Below are 19,642 nucleotides of genomic sequence, written 5' to 3'. Positions count from 1 at the left end.
AATATGTATACTGTATATTCTAGTGTGTTTCATTTAAACTCACACAGGTCAAGCCAGTAGATGACAGGATGCAAACCACAAAACAATCATGAATGGATTGTTTTAAAACAAAGAGTATTTGCAAATGAGTCTGAGTAAGTAACTGAACAAATGAAGGAAGAGTGAGGTCTAGTAGCTAAGGGTCAGGGAGAGCTACAGCCCAAACAATGTGGTATGTGGTAAGAGTGTTCAATCAATAATTAAATCAACGTGTCAATAAGCAAAGCTCAACATTGCCTGCAGGTTTTGGGAAATGATGAAAGTTGGTTAGTTTCACAATTACTTTGTTTTTTTTATCAACATGTGACCGTGTATGTACACAGTGTGGAAAATACAGAACCAAAACTGGCCTACTTAAGGTCAGGCCTATTTTGTGTGATCAGGACACACAAAACCGAGGTTTTGATTACTAATTGTAGCTAATTAAAGGTACCTTCCTTATTTCTACATTAGTCAAGTTTATTGAAACTGAATTATTTAAATATCCCTGGCATTACAGGTCTAATGCTATGGTCAACATTTCTGGGAAATCTTTTCTTCTACACATTATATTGATTTTCTTTTATTTGTTATCAAGTTAATAAGTACCAGGATGGTCTTTGTTAATCAAGTCCCTCTTTCTGAACATCACTGTCCACTTCACAATAAATGTAGGGCTCCTGCAACATCCTCTTATTTTTATACTGTTCCCTGGTTTAAGGTTCAACATGGGATTTTCCATCCACTGGAGTTGGCTTGCTGCACTTGCATGTCTCCTCTGTATGGGTGAGCTAGTTTTTCTTACTAAAAGATATATATATATATATATATATATATATATATATATATATATATATATATATATCTAATGTAATTTTGACTTTCCAAATGTCCATGTGGTTGTCCATATATTTATATTTACTGTACAAGTCAAGCTGACTTTAGGCTACAGTTAAGCAATGTGTAATTGGGTAATAGTTTAGGGATCAAAATAACAATAATTCATACGGCAATTAGCAATTTAAAACTGCAACTGAAAACAGTTATTAAAGTAAAATTGCAATAGAAAACATAATCCAATATTTTGTCTCCATTGAGAATGTTTGCTTTCTGAAACCGGTAATGTGAGATGGATCGTCAGTTTTTAAATATTATATTACATCCTGCTTATAGTGCCAACTTAAAATAATCAAAATTTTGTTTTCATCAAAGCGCGACAGCATTTACTGTAATTACAGTCAAATAAATAAAGTAAATTAAAACACAATGAATTTTACACATGGAGAGGAGATAATCATTATGTAGCCTAGTAGGCTACTACTCAGCTTGTGAAAACAATTGTGTAATGGCTTATGTGGCTCAGGAGCAAGCTTTCTAAAGTCTGATATTCTAGTACATACATCTCCCTAAAACAGTCTTTTATTTTTCAGGAGATGAGGTTCGGTGTGATTGCACGGAGGAGAGAATGGCAATTGTAGGAGGTGATTACATACTGACCAAGCAGCTGAAGATAGGCAGCATGTTGGTCTACCAGTGCCCTGAGGGCTACTATCCATACCCGCATTTGACCCGCATGTGTGAGCTGAATAGCACCTGGAAACCAGCGCCCAAAAGATTTCTCCCTCAGAGATGCAAGCGTGAGTGATGTGACGATAATCTTTCTCACATAGCAATAGGTTGCCTGCACTACATGATTACTCAGATTTTGTTTTGCAGGTGTTGAATGCCCCGACCCCAATGTGATGGAGTACGGAAACATCTTCCCTCCTCAGGAGAAGTACTTTGTGGACAATGAGACCACGTATGAGTGCTACTCTGGATACAGATTGCGTGGCTCCTCCAGACGTGTGTGCTTACCCAACGGGAAGTGGAGTGGCTCCACTCCCATCTGTAGCCGTGACAGTAAGTCATGAACAGTCATCTACTTTCTTTCTCCCTCTGATTTCTTTTCAAGTTTGGGATACAGCCTCATTTGTGACTCTTTTATGACTTATCTTTTGTCTTGTTACCACAGCAGGGGATACTTGTGCTGATCCTGGTATCCCACCTGGCGCCACAAGAGATGGGAACGCATTTGGAATTGACGACAAAGTGACTTACAGCTGCAATGGCGAACTGTTTTTGGTGGGATCGAGTGAGAGAGTGTGTCAGGAGAACGGCCACTGGACTGGCAAAGAGCCAGCATGTTTCTGTAAGACAGATACCTACAAATACTGTTGACATAGTGTTTTTTAATCAAAGTTTTGCCATGAAAAGCTTTGCTGGGAGTCAATATACAAAAGGGATGGCGCAACATTCAAGCAATTCATTTGTCAAGTTATTTTACAGGAGTTTATGTCACCAGAACGTTCAAACGCTCATAATTTACAAAAGATAGCAACTAATGTTTTATTTACTAATCCCTCAGTTTTTATATCACAGTCTGTACGCAAGTAAAGGTCAGTTTATTGTACAGTTGAGTCAGTATCTGTGGTAAACAGATCAGATGAAATAATCTGCCTGTTTACAAGAAACAGATTACATGTTGAAAGTCACCTCATATCCATACCTTGGTGAATCGAATGTTTCAAACTTGAGATTGGACATTGAACATTGAACATGTGAAGCACAAAAATAATGTATAACAGCCACAGCACACTTTATTGAAGCAAAATATCTTAGTTCTGTGTGTTTTTTTGCAAGTTTCCCGTTTTCCTTCTATTTATAACAGCCAATCGCCTTCATACGCTGGTCCTTGCTGCTGCTACCTGTAACACAGTTGGCCTGGTTCTGATCAAGCATTACCCAGCCCGTGGTTAATTTTTACTCGCTCTGAGCTCTTGTATTTTGTAAACTCTCAACAAGTTCTGGTTTTACTCCTAGTGTTGCCTCTTATAAAACATAGCCGCCTGGACACTGGTGTGGGATCATGTCCTACCCACTACTACTGATTGATTAGGCAGATGAGATCTCCACATGCACACTGAGCACTCAGGAAGAGTGACTATTCCAGTGTAAAGGACATGATCCCTCACCAGCTTCCCACCTGTAAGTGCTGCCTGAAACTTCTGATAACTGAATCTCAGTCTCTGTGGTGATGGGCGAATACTTACTTTTTCTTAAAGCTAAATTGTGTAAGAATTTCTCCCATCTAGCAGTGAAATTGTATATGACAACCAACTGAATATTACTTTCTAGCCCTTCCTTTTCCAAACGCGTTATAACTCCTATGGTGGCCGAACCCAATAATTAGCTCTTAGTATCTCCATTGTTTACACGCAGCTGTTCTAGCCACTCCAATATTAACTTTGTTCTTGTTGCTTTGCCTGTCGCGTTGTCGTTTTAATTCTCTGGAGGCGCAACATGGGGGCCATCATTCGAGCAACTTGCTAGTATGTATTCTGAATGATTCTAAATGTCAGATTCTACGCTTACAAGAATACTTTGATTAATAGGTGGAAGTAATTACACATGAATGAGCACATATTTGTGAAAGAAAAAAGGTTTTTTTTGCTAAGAATCAACTCAAAAAAAATCACACAATGTAGGTTTAAGTATCACTTCACTCTGTCACACTTACTTCTGTTTATGTGGCTTTTGTTTCTTGCAGACAAACACACCTATGACACTCCATTGGAGGTTTCACAGGAATTTGGCAGTGCGATCAAAGGCAGCCTAACCACTTTAGAGCCCATTGGTAAGTTCCTGTAACTAATCTGATTTCAGCATGTTTTGTTCAAGAGGTAGATCATTTTGTTTACAATAATAATGTTTATCATAATAATTATATTAATAATTTATCCCACATTTGGTTTACACCATTAAGGCTCACTTCTGTCCATAATGCCTTAGTTCTGTAGCTTATGTATAAATCTAACACTGTCTTATCTTCCATTATACTTAATTCTGGCATATAAATGTGTACGGCAAAATGACAGTTTTTGTTGTCGATTCTTCAGATGACACACAGGAGGGGAGAAAAATCAGGATTTCAAAAAATGGTACACTTGACATCTATATCGCAATGGATATTTCTGCGAGCATCGAAGAAAAACACTTCAATGATGCAAAAAATGCTGTCACAAAACTTATAGAAAAGGTAAGAAGCAAACGGCTTTCCTCTTGATAAAAATGAGAGACAAATTAGTTTTATATGTTAAATGTTTTACTGTGCTTTTTTATTGGAAAGGGCGATCGCCACAGAATAGCCTCACTTACAATACAATTTTTTCCCCAAAAATACTCTGTGAACCAGCCATGTGCCTGCTCATTCTGATCAAATCCACAGCCAATCATTACAGTAACAGACAAAGATTTTGTGATGAAAAATTTCATATTGAAGTAAAATGATAATTTGGGAGAAATTGAGTTGTTTAATAAATAAAAGCAGACAAAAAATAGTTTTATTTTGAAATAAAAACTTAAATTTTTTTTTTAATAGAATTTATTTTTTAAGAAGCAGGATGATGCATTGGATGATGACATTTCATATGTAATTTATTGCTCTTTGGGCCTCCATACAACTGAAACAGACATTTTTATTTTTACACTTTTTTTAATACTGTAATACTTTTGTATTGCATTAGCTTTTTCAATGTGACTGGCATAATACTAATTTGGACTAATGAATTTCACTAAACTCATAAACTGTATCATGTTTACGGTATGAGCTAACATATGAAGCCTTTTACATTGTCTGACACACTTTTAGAACCATATTTGGCACACTGTGCACAAAACATACACAAACATGATACCATCCCATTTGGCTACCAGCACAACAGCCCATTAGAAGTAAATTATATTATACATTACACATCATAATCTTGACTGATGTTTCTTTGGCGCAAGTCCCTTGGCTTGTTGTCAGTGCACACTACGGGATTCTCTTTCTGCTGATAAATGAATCAATTACTCAACAAAATAACAACCATAAGCAGTTTCATACATAAAGAGGTGTTGTATCGACAAAATATTTCACAGCAGTTTGACAAGTTTGCATGTGTTTACAAAGATGTGTCAAAAGTTACAATGCCATAGTTCATCCACCATGTATTTAAGTAATTTGCTTTATGTCTCCGCAGATTGCATCCTTTACTGTGACTCCAAACTATGAAATAGTGTTTTTCTCCTCTGAAGTTTTTGAAGTTGTCAGAATTCTTGATTTTTTGGATAAAAAAATAACACTAAAAGCCGTCCTGACGGAATTGGAAAACTTTAAAATAGGCGGTAAGTAATATAAATCAGAGATATTGTTGGAAACAACATGAACACAGCTTGATCTATGTTTTATCTATGTGTGTGTGTGTGTGTGTGTGTGTGTGTGTGTGTATGTGTATGTATGTGTATGTGTATGTGTGTGTGTTTTGATTCAAAGAGAAAAACACTGGAACAGATCTGAACAGCGTCTTTACAACATTCTTGGAGCGAATGGCTATTATAAAGCAACAAGTTGGAGAAGAGCGTTTTAAGGAACATCGTCACGTCCTTATCTTTTTTACAGATGGTAATTTCAACCACTTGGTATATTTAATTACGTTAGGAGTGCAGCTGCCAATTTCTTTCACTAAAAGCAAATTATGGATTTCAATATTCAGGCTGCAACTACACTATTTAAAGAAATAATTCAACAATTTGGAAAACATACTTATTTGCTTTCTTTTCAAGAGTTAGATGAGAAAATTGACACCAATTGAGTATTACAGTAATCTTCTAATCTAACTCTTAGCAAGAAAACTAATTTCTTGAATATTCATCAATTCACTACTTAACTATAGTCCTGCAACTTTGCTTAATTTAGAATGTATGTGCATTCAAAGCAGCACTAAATTAAATGTATAGTATGTAAAGATGCATCTTATATAAAGTATTATTAATATAAACTGAATGCAGTAAAACAGCTTTAAATATTAAATGTGGTACAATGTATATCATATGTTGTGTAATGATGTTCCATATAAAGCTTTTGTACATCATTGCAGGTGCTTATAATATGGGCGGATCACCTGCACCCACTGTTGAACAAATAAAGAACATGGTATACATGAACCAGACTGGTCCTCAATCGAATCAATCAAGAGAAGAATATCTGGGTGAGTTTTATTTATACACATGCTATAATGTCACTGACATTTCATTGCTATGCAATACTAGTAAATGGCAGCTTGAACAAAATGTTTGGTCGCACTTTACAGTATTTTTTACGATACATTAATAAGACGTAATGAGTCGTACTTTGTATCAAATTAGACCAAAATAGAAATAGTGTGGTCTTTATTAGACAGTAAACTAATACAGTTATACCAGTACATTACCCTACAGACACCATACACCTAAATTATGCTGTAATTAGAAACTGCAGGTATTGCCATATTAAACCCCAAATATACTGTACTTGGACTCTGCTATACCAAATTACACTCTTATTAGAAACCAAATTTCGGGTAGAGCCTTTTAGTGCAATTTGTTGCTTATTAGAAGAAAACTACTGTTAAGTCATGTCATACCTGGTCGCTACTTCACATAGTCCCTCATTGCCTATATGTTCTCCCTGGATGCGCATGTATTATATATATATATATATATATATATATATATATATATATATATATATATATATATATATATATAAATAATACATGCTTCATCTACGCTCTACTCCAATACTGGTTAAGACATCTGAGCATTTAATGCCATGTCACTATTTGACTGCAGTAACATAGCTATGGAAGCTGCCAGGACATTGCATCTTTATTTCCCAGTTACATCTTTATTAATGGGTAATTAGTGACACATTAGACCAGAACGGTACCATAATCTAAAGTGAGATTCATCTTTATTTCCCACTGTTAGATCTTATTAGACTTTCTTAGAAGGTAATTTGTGACACATTACATCAAAAATGGCTAATTGATAGATAAACACATGTGGTATTTCAACAAATGTAGTGATTGATTGATTGATTTATTGATTGATTGAATAAAGTGCAACCGAGTGTTTTATGGCAACAAAAGAGAGCCTAATTTTTAATGCTATGTTTCATTCTATTACAATACAGACATTTATATTTTTGCCATTGGAGCGGAGGTCTTTGATAGCGACTTACAGCCCCTCGCAACAGGGATCGGTGATAGGCATTACTACAAAATGAAGGACATTACGAATTTACAAGAGACCTTTGATGATATAATTGGTAAGTCATCTTTTGAAATTGAAGGAAGAATGCTTAATGAATCTGGTTATACATTAATGTTATTTCTATTCGTACTATGTATCTCCACCCTCTAATTTGATATGATGAAAACTGGAGACCAGAACATGGTTCTCTTGTTTCCTACGGTGGAAAGAGCAGGCAGAACCATCACTCTTGATCTGTGCCTCTAGCTCGACACCACTATTAGCAGGGATGGACAGATTTGATTTAGATTTGTCCCAAATACATACAATATACACAGTATATATATATATATATATATATATATATATATATATATATATATATATATATATATATATATACATACTGTATATGTCTGCAGACTGAAAAATTATTACCATTACATTTTGTATAGACAGTCATGTTCCCCTAATGACTTTGGTGATCCGCTAACCATTACCATTACATTTTGCCACCAGCATTTGACATTTGTGTAACTTAATATGTTGATTATTTTTTATAATGTAATCTGTTTAAGATACTAAACCCCAAATAAACTTCTAATGTATGTGTTTGTAACACACCGTGTAATGCTTAATTTTAACCTAGAGTTTAATTTAAACTGAGATATATAAATCACAAATATTTTTTATATTGCATTTAAGCAACAATGATTGGGTTGGGTATGTTGGGTTTTTATGCAGATGAAGAAGAAGTTAAGGGTCTATGTGGTCTTCACAAGGATTATGAAACACAAAATGGCAACAAGAGGCAAAGGTACCCATGGTGGGCATCCATTACTATCAAGGTGAATGTTTCAGTATTTCATTTAACTTTATAATTCATCTGTGAAATACGTTTACAAGGCTGACAATGTCAATCTCACCATCCCTCCAAAATCAGGGGAATATACTTTTCCACTGAGGAATATTTGGATTAGTGACAACAGAGCAGAGTCAGACCATCAGTTGTAGGATTTCATGAAAAACAGTTAGTTTTCTATGTTATTATTTTTCTTTTTCTTTTTTACAGTGTTGTGTTATAAACTATATTATATATTTATTTTCCTAATTTAAGAATCAAGGATTGCCAAGGGACTGCCTTGGCTCTCTGGTGACCACAAAGTTTGTCTTGACTGCTGCTCACTGCTTCACATTTGAAGATTTACCTAAGCACGTCAAAGTTGTTATTGATGATGGACAGGGCAAAGGTACTATTAAATGTTTATTTAATGTCTGCATGTTTACTCATGCCATTCTTCTCCAGTTATCTGAACATGTCATATGCCTTTGCTTTAGCTGTTAACAAAAATAAGTGTTACAATATCAAGCTACGTTATTTGTTTTGGTAATGAATATTTCTGTTTTTAGATCAAAACCTTATTATGACTAAACGTCTCTGCAATCCACTCCTAATGACAGCAACAATATTACAAACTTGATTGTGTCTCTTTTACAGAAAAAAAAATTAAAACTTTCAAAATACACCCACAGTACAATATCAGTGCTAAAGTGAATAAGGGTGTGAAGGAGTTCTATGACTATGATGTGGCTCTCATCCAACTAGAGGAAGATGTTAATATCTCCAGTGCTGCTAGGTGAGAATTTGTGTCCTACAAACACCGTCATTCATACTTGGATTTGATGTTATATTTTCAGTGATGCCAGGGGTTTATTAATTAAACAGAGACACACACACACACACACACACACACACACACACACACACACACACACACACACACACACACACACACACACACACACACAAAAATGTAATCAGCTAAAACTCTCCCTTTGAGAAAATGGTACAAATATTCTGTTAAATGTTTTTTACTTGAAACATCCTCTCCATGTTATGTTGTTTGTGGTGTCTCGTTCAGACCTATTTGCATACCTTGCACCCAAGAGACCAGTGATGCTTTAAAACTGGTTGGTGAATCCACCTGCAAGCAACAAGGTAAGGTAATTCTACATCTGTAACACAGCTTGGTTATCATAAATACCCAAAAATGATTGTTTGCTAAGCCTCGCACCTATAGAAATAAAATGGATTTTATTTCTAATAATTCACATTTCATATTCATGTAAAATATTTAGGCCTCTAGAGCCTGATGTAAAATGTACTGGATGTTTGTGTTCTCTAAATACAGAGGACATTCTGTTGAAGACTCATCTTGAAAGTCTCTCGTTTCTGACTAAGAAAGGGATCACGGTACATGAAAAAGATGTCAAGGCTAAAATTGGCGACAATGTGAGTTTTAAATTACACTAATGGGCTGTTTTTATAAATGTGTGTGTGTGTGTGTGTGTGTGTGTGTGTGCGTGCGTGCATGCATGCGTGGGTGGGTGCGTGTGTGTGTGTGTGTGTGTGTGTGTGTGTGTGTGTGTGTGTGTGAGAGAGAGAGTGATGTTTTTGCATGCATGTTTTTATATTTCCTCATGACTCATGTGTTTTCTTCATTATTCACGTAAAACCTAAAAGTTACTTTAGTCTATGGTTCCTCTTTCCAATTCACCAATGTAGAGAGATGACTGCATCAAACATGCACTAGAAGCCCCAGGCATCCAAACGAATGATCCAAAGGAGGTCGTGACTGATAACTTTCTGTGCACTGGTGGTCAGGAACCTACTGTAGATCATATATCATGTAAAGGTACGTTCCCTCTATTACATTTATAAAAGTTATTTCGTTACTTTATGAGGAGCTGCTATCCCATAAACATCTCTGAGTTGAGCTAAGCAAAGGTAATTTCACCAACACATTTTTTTTAAAGATTATTTGTTGGGCTTTTCCACCTTTATTTGTTAGGACAGCTAGGTGAGAAAGGGGGAAGACATGCAGGAAATCATCATAGGTCAGATTCGAACCTTAGACCTCTGCGTTGAGGAATAAACCTCTCAGTATATGCACGCCTGCTCTACCCACTGATCCAACCCGGCCACATTTCACCAACACATTTAACTACAAATTGCACACAGACACATTAGAGAGGCATCCATGTCTTTGTTTGATTTAGCGCAAATAAGGAAAATTGTAAAACACCCCAGAATATCCCTTCGTAAATGTGCAAATACACACAAGTGTCATTAGCCTTTTGTGTCTCAGTCATCAATGAAAGTTCTTGTTTGTTTTCCAATCTTCATGCGTGATGGAAAGTGGGTCAGTTATTCTTTTAAGGAAGATTTTAGTCTACATGCATTTTATATACAAAAACATCTGCAACAGTGGCACAGACCAGTAACTGAGGCCCTTTATTTTGGAGGTAATTATTTTGATTTTGTGTGTGTGTGTGTGTGTGTGTGTGTGTGTGTGTGTGTGTGTGTGTGTGTGTGTGTGTGTGTGTGTGTATGTGTGTGTCTGTGTGTCTGTGTGTGTCTGTGTGTTGGGACAGGTGACTCTGGAGGTGCTGTGTACAAGAACTATGAGCATCGCACAATACAGGTAAACAGCCTTTCTTTTCCATGTATCCAATATTATATCACAAATGAGTGACACCTGATGACAAAGGGAAAATAAAACTCCATTGAAATAAATGAGGTCATGTAATTTGACCATGTAAGTTCTTGTTGACTTTGTAAAGTAACCAAAGATTTCTTTCACAGGTTGCATTGGTCAGCTGGGGAACCAAGGATTTGTGTGGGTCGGGTGGAGGTGTCGTCAACTCAGATCGGACCTCCAGAGATTTCCATATTAATCTTTTCAGAGTTGTCCCTTTTCTCAAATCGATCCTTGGAGATGACACACTTGACTACGCACCACTTACGTTTTTGAAAAGCTAAAATGTATTTGCATACTGTAATTTGGCATTCTGTAAACACTAGCTTATGTGATTTTGCTACTGATTTAAAGTTTTCTCAGACAATAAAAAAGATTACATTTTCAGATAACATTTTCTCATGAAAAGCATACATAAACACACATGTTCACAAAAACGCATGTCACATTCCCAAAATATCATGTACAGTCATGCAAATAGTCATGTACTTCATCATTATTCAGTATTGTCAGTGGTCAATCAGGATGTAAAGAAGTTAAATAATCAGTATAAACCTGCGTCTTGATGTTTTTGAAGTTATTAAACAGCTGGCTTTGCTTATATACAAGTGAAGATATTTTAATATAACTCACTGACATTACAATGCCGACATATATTTTGTAAGTTCCAAATTGCTAATTATCTCTATGCAGGAATGGAATGAGTACCCTTTATTTAGAGAAAGTGATACATAATATAATTTGAAATCCAAAAATGTTTATGCATTCACAATCACAGGTGATTAAACATTTTTTTCTCTCAGGCCTTTTCCAAAACTATATAAAAGGCATGACTTAAAGAATTACTACAGCACTTAAAAGGTTTCATCAAAACTCTTTTATGGATCAGCTCCCCTGCAGGTCAGTGACTGAGGGCTCATTTCCAGCTCTCTTTGCAGGCCTACGCAATGCGGACAGTCCACCTGGCAGGTTGCCAGCTTGGATCATTCAATATTGAATTTAGTGGAAGTTACTTTTTTTGTGAGTAATTAAGATAGTTTTTTTGTCTGGCTTTGAGATGGAAATTAACTAAGTTTGTCTTTCATTACTGTGTCTTTACAGCCCACAAAACAAACCATTGCATTACAAATGATTTGTTGTGGTCAGAGCAAGTTTATGGCTTCAAATCAAATGTCATTTTACTGTGTAACTATGATCTGTTGACCATTATGCTGTCAGGCATCGCCTCAGTGAAAATGTACATTTAGCAATTCTCTTTACTGCTGTATATTGACTAAATGTCCAAACAACAGTGGTGAATTTTCAACATCAATGTTTGGTTTCTTTGACATGGTGAAACGCCTACCTTGTTAGGTTGTGTGTGTGTGTGTTTGTGTGTGTGTTTGTGTGTGTGGTGCTTTGTTAGGTCAGTGATGTACTAACCTCCCATGGGAACATTCATCTGGTTTCCCTTTAACTAATTGGGAGAGAGGGAGCAGGTCAGTGGGATAAAAGGAGGAGGCAGAGACAGAGGAAGACAGACTGTGTAAGAGGAGGAACGAATGGGAGAGGCTTAATTGAATAAAAGCCTCTGTTAGTCTCAGATGCTGTAAATAAGGAGGACATTTAAACGGAGGTCCATTCCTTATTGAATCCCTCTGGGGGGACTCAGTTACCTCTCTGTCTTCTCTTTTATTTTTCAGAGCATTACTTGCTAATGCCAACTTCCACTACCCCACCTTCAATTTAAAAAAACCCTTTGACTGAAATAAATCTGTTACACCTAAACTGATTAGCAGTGTTTGGATAGAGCAGCATCCATTAATACAGTATATCCAGGGCAGCGTCACTTCCACAACGCCCACTCCCTATTCTCTCCCCCCCCCAACTCTAGCACACACAGCATATTCATGATGAAGCATTCTGCTGTTTAAACTCTGGCTGATCTGTCTCTCTGCAAGCCCTAAATCAACCTTATGGGCCATTTTAGAAATTACTACCATTAAGAACTGCATACATACACTTTTCCCCCATTTGTGCTCAGAAAGGCAGGTCACGCTCACATGCATCCATGGCTTCTGCTGATCCTGATGCTTGAATATGAAATTATATAGCAAGCAGTATTTTAATGGAAATCTCCCTTGTTACCAGAGGTGTATAAAGTACTAAAAGTACAAGTGCTCTATCAAAAAAGTGACTTGAGTAGAAGTAGAAGTGCTCTTTAAGCACCCCACTTAAGTGGAAGTACTAAAGTATTCAACATTTTTTGTACTTAAGTATTGCAAGTAGTTTATTTTAAAACGTACTACTCAAGTACTAAAAGTAAAAGTACAAGTATTGTGTTATGTAGTTATTAAAGAAAGCAGTCAAATTTTTGAATATCATATTGTTGGAGTTCAACTTTTTACTTGGTATTAAGACGGTGCATTACAGGCTTACAAGCTATACATTGCTGGATATGAAGGAAGTTTCTGAAATAAACTCAAAAAGGTACATTAAGAAATGCGAGGCGATCTCGGGGATTTCTTATGTAACTAACGTAGCCGTAACTACACACAGTGTAACCTACACAGTCTCCGTAGTGTGAGGAATTCACAACAGTAACGAGTAACGATGCAGCACATAAAAAATGAATAAAAGTATTAAACTCCTCGAAAATATGTAGGCTACTCGAGTAATAGTGGAAATAAGAGAAACAAATAATACTCCAGTAGAGTAGGCCTACAGATACAGCTTTTTAGTACTTAAGTACAGTAGTGAAGTAGTTCTACTTCGTTACTATACAGCTCTGCTTGTTACAAACATGTACTGTCAAAAATTTATCGGAATAATTTGACGTATCCAAACTGAGTTTCTAAAATAAAATTAATTTTTTTAACAAAGCCTATTTTCTTCTGTGTGAATTCTTATTTAACAATCCTAACAATAAATAAATATTACAATTTTGGGAATATGCTTATCGGCTTTCTTACCGAGAGTTGGTGCAAAGATTTATAGCTACTACTGTTTGTACAAAATTAAGCTTCCAGCAGCTGGCTAACTTAGCTTAGCAAGCTAAGCCTGGCGTCCATTTGACACATTTGTCCTTCGCATATGCAATTTAACAACTTCATTTTAGACCTATTAGACATTTAAAGGTCCTGAAAACCTTTTTTCATCAGCCTATTCATAATAATGGAGTCCTACATGAACACAGCATTTCTTTGTCAAAGACACATCGACAGATTGGATTTGTGTTTTCGTCTGTGCTCTTTTCACTGGTTTGAAGTGGGCTGGGCTCGGTTGGAAAAAGGTGAGGCCATGTTTTTCCATGCACCAATTACAATTTAGCAACATCTGAATCAAAAAGTGATGGCAGTCTGAACTTTAATTGTAATTGTTTTAAATATTTTATTTGTAGAGAAATTTTAAGATTTGAGACCAAGAGGCTTTAATAATAAAGGAAAGAAAAAATTATTATCCCTCCTCTTGGAAATGTCAGCTGTGTTACTATCTCTCCTTCTTTGTACTGAAGCGGAAATAAATAAGGGAAGAACACCGCAATATACCTTGAAGACGGAACCTGATAGAAATATTTTAAAGTAACCCTGATCGAGTTAGAGCAGATCATTTTCATGTAACACTTTTGTAATGATAATACCCAGAGCTTAAGTAATAAAGGAAGGAGCGAAATCTGCCTCTTGTCAGCTTTTACGATGAGGAGCACTTGCATGATTAGATGTCTTGGGATCGATGCAGCCTCTTCTCCCAATCATTAAGACTGCTCTTAACAGATTACAGCCCCCTCCCAAACACACACTGTTTTTTCTCTTCGTGCTCCTCCTTCTGTCTCACATACTCTTTCTTTCAGCAGATAGAACAGAAGACTTCCTCTTTAGCACTTCTTTAGCTTATTTCATCCTTTTTAGGGCTTTTTTTTTTTTTTTTTTACACCCTAAGCAACAGATCACCTCTTAAGGTTCAGGTCGATTTTCTTCACCTGAGCTCCACTAATGACCAGATGAGCAGACATCGGAATGAAAAAGACTGAACCAAAATACAAGTGGTGGTGGTGAATAGCTGACAAAGATGGACCTGCTGACAATCTTCTGTCACCTCCTGCTTTTATGTTTTGATCCATCTGCAGCTACAAGCCTCATTACAGGTAAGCTGCACAAAGACAACACAACACAGCTCAAACATGAACTCTTGACTTACTTGTGGGTCTATCTTTGGTTTCCTCATGGCCTGCCTTCCTGACTTTATGCTGGATCTTGGGCTCTTGAAGCGGACATATTCGAAGCCAGAGGTAGGCAACACACTCCTCGTAAAATTTAAAATGTTACAGTATAAAAGGCTTCCACATCTATGTAATTTGTAGGTTCACAGTCAGGTCTTTTCATGTGTGTGCTCAGACATAGACTTCTTGGTTGATGCTTGTGATATTTGAGGAAACGTGTAGAAAATTCAGTGCACATATAATCAGGTATATGTGTGTGTGTGTGTGTGTGTGTGTGTGTGGGGGGGTTTGCAGGTCAACGTGTGTGCAAGGCAGGGAAAGGGAGGCCATGTTACAAGCTGGCCTATTTCTCGGAGCTCCGGCGGAGGCTCAACTTCGCAGAGGCAGAGCTCGCATGCAGACGGGACGGAGGGCAGCTGCTGAGCGTGGAGTCGGCTTCTGAGCAAAAGATCATAGAGCAGCTCATCACAGAGCTCCGCCCAACTGATGGAGACTTCTGGATCGGGCTCCGCCGTAACCATGGAGATGAGGAGAGCATCTTGGACTGCCACTCTAAGTACTACTGGCTGGACGGCAGCAAGTCCACATTTAGGTTGGTGGGAGGTATCTAGAGGGTCAAGGGGTCAAAAGTGAGGGTAGTATGAGGATTAGTTTTAGATTTTAAAAGTGAAATATCAAATGTTCAAAATGTTCACTGCTGATTGTGTGTTGTAGAAAGGTGTTTCCCCATTGAAAATACAAATGTTTTAATAGCCGACTAGAGCTGATATGGTACCGGAAGTTCAGTATCAAAATAAAATACTTTAAGGAAATATGGTAGGCTATGAAAATAGAAAAAAACAATTCTACAAAACCATTAAAAGAAAAATTATGAAAATGAAATAATGAGGCTTATACCTACTGTATATTGAGTTTCAGAGTTTGAAAAATCTGACTGTCTTTATTCAGTTTTTTTCAACAAACATTTACAATAAAGATCCCTTCATTTTTTAACATATTTTTGCATTTCTGTAGGCCTACTGCAATTTCTTACCACTTGTATATTATTGGACTTATATGTACAGACATATCTGCAATAGGCTTTTATAGGCTGATGTGCCAGGTTGGCCGATTTATCGGACTACCTCTAATGTTGTAGCATCTGTAACTTTTCCTAAATAAAACATTCTAAAACTAGAAATTTTTAAAATTATAATTAGGAACTATACGTTTAAAGAATAACTAAATACAATTATCTGACGAGACATGCAATGCCAGCTTTCAGCACTCTACAACTTTCGATACTTGGTTCAACAGACACAAAGCATTGGTGTTTGAAACCCAGTTATGGTCTAATCAGCTTCTTTTTTTTTTAACCTTTATTCAATGACTTTTTTATACTGTATATGGGAATGTACGTTTTGTAAATACATCTGTTTGGGCAGCTTTGAAAAAAAGTGATTTTGTACATTTGCTTTGTGTGTGTTTGTTGTAGGAACTGGCATTTGGATGAGCCATCATGCGGCTACGAGGCGTGTGTGGTAATGTATCACCAACCGTCCGCTTCGGTCACTGGGGAGGATCGATATATGTTCCAGTGGAACGACGATAATTGTGATACCAAGAACAACTTCATCTGCAAATACACTGCAGGTACCGCTGACACAGTATTTCAACATTCTTTTACTTTGAAAATACTTGAAAATTTCTGACTGTGATTCATTTTCTCCACAGAGAAGACACTGGACCCTTCCCCTTCTCCCAACTTCACTCAAACAAGTAAATGTGCTCTGTATGATTGGTAAAAAAAATGTCACAACATATGATTTAGCAGACATGTTGGATAGTCTACTTTGAAAGTAAGTGTGGTCAACAGTGGTGTATATATGCTTTTTATTACAGATGTGTTCCCTTCATCTGTGCTGCCATGGAATCCAAGTGACCATAACCAGGGCAGCAATACAGGTTGACTGACCCAAGATTCATATTAATACACCTTTTTCTGCAAAGAATAAGATTATACACTCATTACCCTGATGCGTTTTAATCAACCGCCTACATTACAGTCACTGAATCTGTATCTGTTGTCTCTTTTAGCTCTGAATTTGGTTTACGTCATCATTCCCACGATTCCCCTGATACTGCTCTTACTGACAGTGATTGGAGTCTACTGCTTCAAACTGCTTGTCAGACGGTGAGGATCCAAAACAAACGCAAATACTAAATACTTTGATCGACTGTAATTCAAACTTCAATATGGTCATAACTGAGGAGATTGTTCCAAATCTTCTCCAAGGCAAAGGGTAAGGGTAAGAGGTGAAAAATATATATTTTACAAATATCCTGAATAGAAATATTTTTCTAAACCCCAGTTCACCATTTGATAGGACTATCTTAGCTACAGCCACCAAGAAACAACATTATGTTTCTTTTTATAACATTATTATTATAATATTTCCAAAATACAGTTGTCAAAATGAATACGCTAACATTTTGTGATAATGTTAGTTCCATATAAAACCCACATTATAACAGCGTGTCATAAAAATGGTAAACTTAAAGGATCAGTTTGGTGGTATTGTATATTTACTGTATTCTATAGTGTATTGGTCATTAATGTGTTTTCATTAGTTTTTTGACAACAATTAAGGCCTATGTCACCAAGGAATAAACATTATCAGGCTTTTGATACTTTTGCAAAAGGCCTACTTTCTAGAAGGATCAGTTCACTGACTCAAAAATTATTGTCAAGTTAAAGGAAACTGTTGTATCTAGTAGCCTACATCCTCCACACCTTGTACACCGTATAGTCTGGATCAGGTATCATGTTATGTTCATGTTTGAGGTGACTTGTTAGTTATGCTTCTCTTCTCTGTGTGAGACAGAAAGAGGAAAACGCAGAAATCAGAAGTATGCCAGACAGACCAATGCCCCAGCCCAGCTCCAACTGACGTCTACAACGTCATTCGCTCCCAGAAGGAGGATGACCTGGTTTCAGCTCGCCCACACACCAAAAACACCTCCTTTTTATGCTCCTCCCCTGACACCCCAACAGGTGACTACGACAACCTGGGGGGCCGGGACACAGAGAGCGGCTTTGTGACGCTTGCCAGCACAGAGAGCTGCTTCCTCAACTTTGAGCTCAATGACCTCAGCCTTGGGCGTCGTGCCGCCCGGGACTTCTATGACACCAGCTTGGGCCGTCCAGGAAAAAGGGACTTGAATGACAGAAGTCTGGGCTCCACTGGGCACAGAGAGTTTTATGACAGGAGTCTAGGTCGTCGTACGACAAAGAGTGAGCACTACGGCAGCAGTGTGTATGCTGATCGTGGATTGTATGATGGCAGTACCAGAGGAGGGAGTGACCTCTATGATGCCAAACTGAGGCCTGGAAGTCATACAGTAAAGGCTGACCTCTATCAGACATACATCACCAACGGCAAGGAAGACACTTACCAAACCAGCCTTGGAACCTATGGAAACCGAAAATCCTACCAAGCAAATCTGGATTGCTACAGAAATGGCCTGAATCTTGATGTCGGAAAGAGATACTTCAATGAACAAGAATGGATCAACAGAGAAAACTACTGATCCTCTGAAAAGCTCCTTCGTTGTTTGTACAGCAGTGTATGTGTGATTGTAAAAACAGTGCACGTACAGTACCTGGTTGTAATTGTTAGTAGGGTATGTTTATAAAGCCCTTCATGGGATATAAATCAGGTAAGGACTTGCTGAAATCATATTTTGTCGCTGACCCCACAATTCAACCTGTAGCCCGTTGATAGACTAGACCAGTGTGTCAATTAGTTTGTGATAATCAAACACAGATTTGTTTAGGAATATGAATTTAGAATTAAGGATCATCTTACCCAAATTACAGAAAACCATTTTCTCACTTATCTGTAGTCACGTCTAGCCCTGCAGGTAGTTTGGGTTTGATTTGTTCAAGTTTTGTGACATCTGTACCTGAGATTTCTGACTCCACCCCCAATTTAATGGCGGTGAATGAACTTTTGTTTGTGATGGTGACATTTTAATAATTCCACAGCATCATCTTTTCAAAAACAGTGTCCAGGTCACCCTGAATAATCCTCACACCTACATCTTTCACTGTTCTACTGAAGTTCTATGAGCAATCAAAGTCCATTCACCTTTACTATATAAGGGTGGCGAACCGAGACTTAAAAGTTTTCTTGAGATTGTTTACAGGTCTTAGGGAGTGCTACCACCTCTGTGAAAAAAAAGTTGTTCAAAGCTTTTTGTGGCTCCAGAAGGAGCTGCGTGAAGTCTAATAAATTGCCTTAAGTGATGTCTCTAATTCAGTGTCGGTTGGTGATGAAGACTGCAAGTTTGAAAATGAAAGAAATCTCGGGGTGTGGAGTTAGAAGGAAGTGAGGTTAGCAGACCTCTGTAGCCCACTCCCCATCTCTGCTTGAGGCTCAAGACTACATTAGTCATGACACACTTGAATCTCAGACCAATCTGTTGGTGGTTGAGTTGCATTATGGGTAATGTAGATACCAAGGTTGGACAAGAAAGAAGTATGTGTGGATCCTTTTTTTAAAACTGTCCATTGTCCAACAATGTTATAGTGCAATGCTAAATTGGTGGAGTACTCTTTGCTTAAACTATGCATATCTCAAACATACTTTCTTTTAGATAAATTACCACAAAAAAATGCTAACACAGGAAACCTGGGATTCTTCAGAGGCAGTTGATACTCCAGCTTTGAGGAAAATAGGTTGAGTAAAGAAGCCAAGTTAAACCTCAAGTAATAGCATGGAGTGTCTCAGATTTCTCTGACTGAATGATT

General features: G+C 37.2%; 1 protein-coding gene across 2 annotated transcripts; it reads left to right on the top strand.

The window, feature by feature from the left end:
- Positions 1-1,454: 1,454 nt before the first annotated feature.
- LOC114566514 (complement factor B-like) lies at positions 1,455-11,788 on the top strand. 2 transcript variants are annotated; one of them, XM_028595037.1, is made up of 15 exons: positions 1,967-2,209; positions 3,608-3,694; positions 3,957-4,096; positions 5,082-5,226; positions 5,375-5,503; positions 5,979-6,089; positions 7,055-7,189; positions 7,858-7,961; positions 8,231-8,363; positions 8,612-8,750; positions 9,036-9,112; positions 9,306-9,406; positions 9,680-9,809; positions 10,549-10,598; positions 10,760-11,788. In XM_028595037.1, the coding sequence occupies exons 3-15, from the start codon at positions 4,022-4,024 to the stop codon at positions 10,934-10,936; spliced, it is 1,506 nt and encodes a 501-aa protein (XP_028450838.1). In that variant the 5' UTR covers positions 1,967-2,209; positions 3,608-3,694; positions 3,957-4,021; the 3' UTR covers positions 10,937-11,788. The 2 variants fall into 2 exon arrangements, with proteins under 2 accessions (XP_028450837.1, XP_028450838.1); XM_028595036.1 differs by lacking the exons at positions 9,680-9,809; positions 10,549-10,598; positions 10,760-11,788 and adding exons at positions 1,455-1,655; positions 1,735-1,920 and having other exon boundaries at positions 2,033-2,209; positions 9,036-9,117; positions 9,306-9,400.
- The last annotated feature ends 7,854 nt before the right edge of the window (positions 11,789-19,642 follow it).

This window comes from Perca flavescens, chromosome 13, assembly GCF_004354835.1.
Source record: "Perca flavescens isolate YP-PL-M2 chromosome 13, PFLA_1.0, whole genome shotgun sequence".
Taxonomy (NCBI): Eukaryota; Metazoa; Chordata; class Actinopteri; order Perciformes; family Percidae; genus Perca; species Perca flavescens.
Note: the sequence above shows the minus strand (reverse complement) of the source record. Positions and strands in the feature narration are given on the sequence as shown.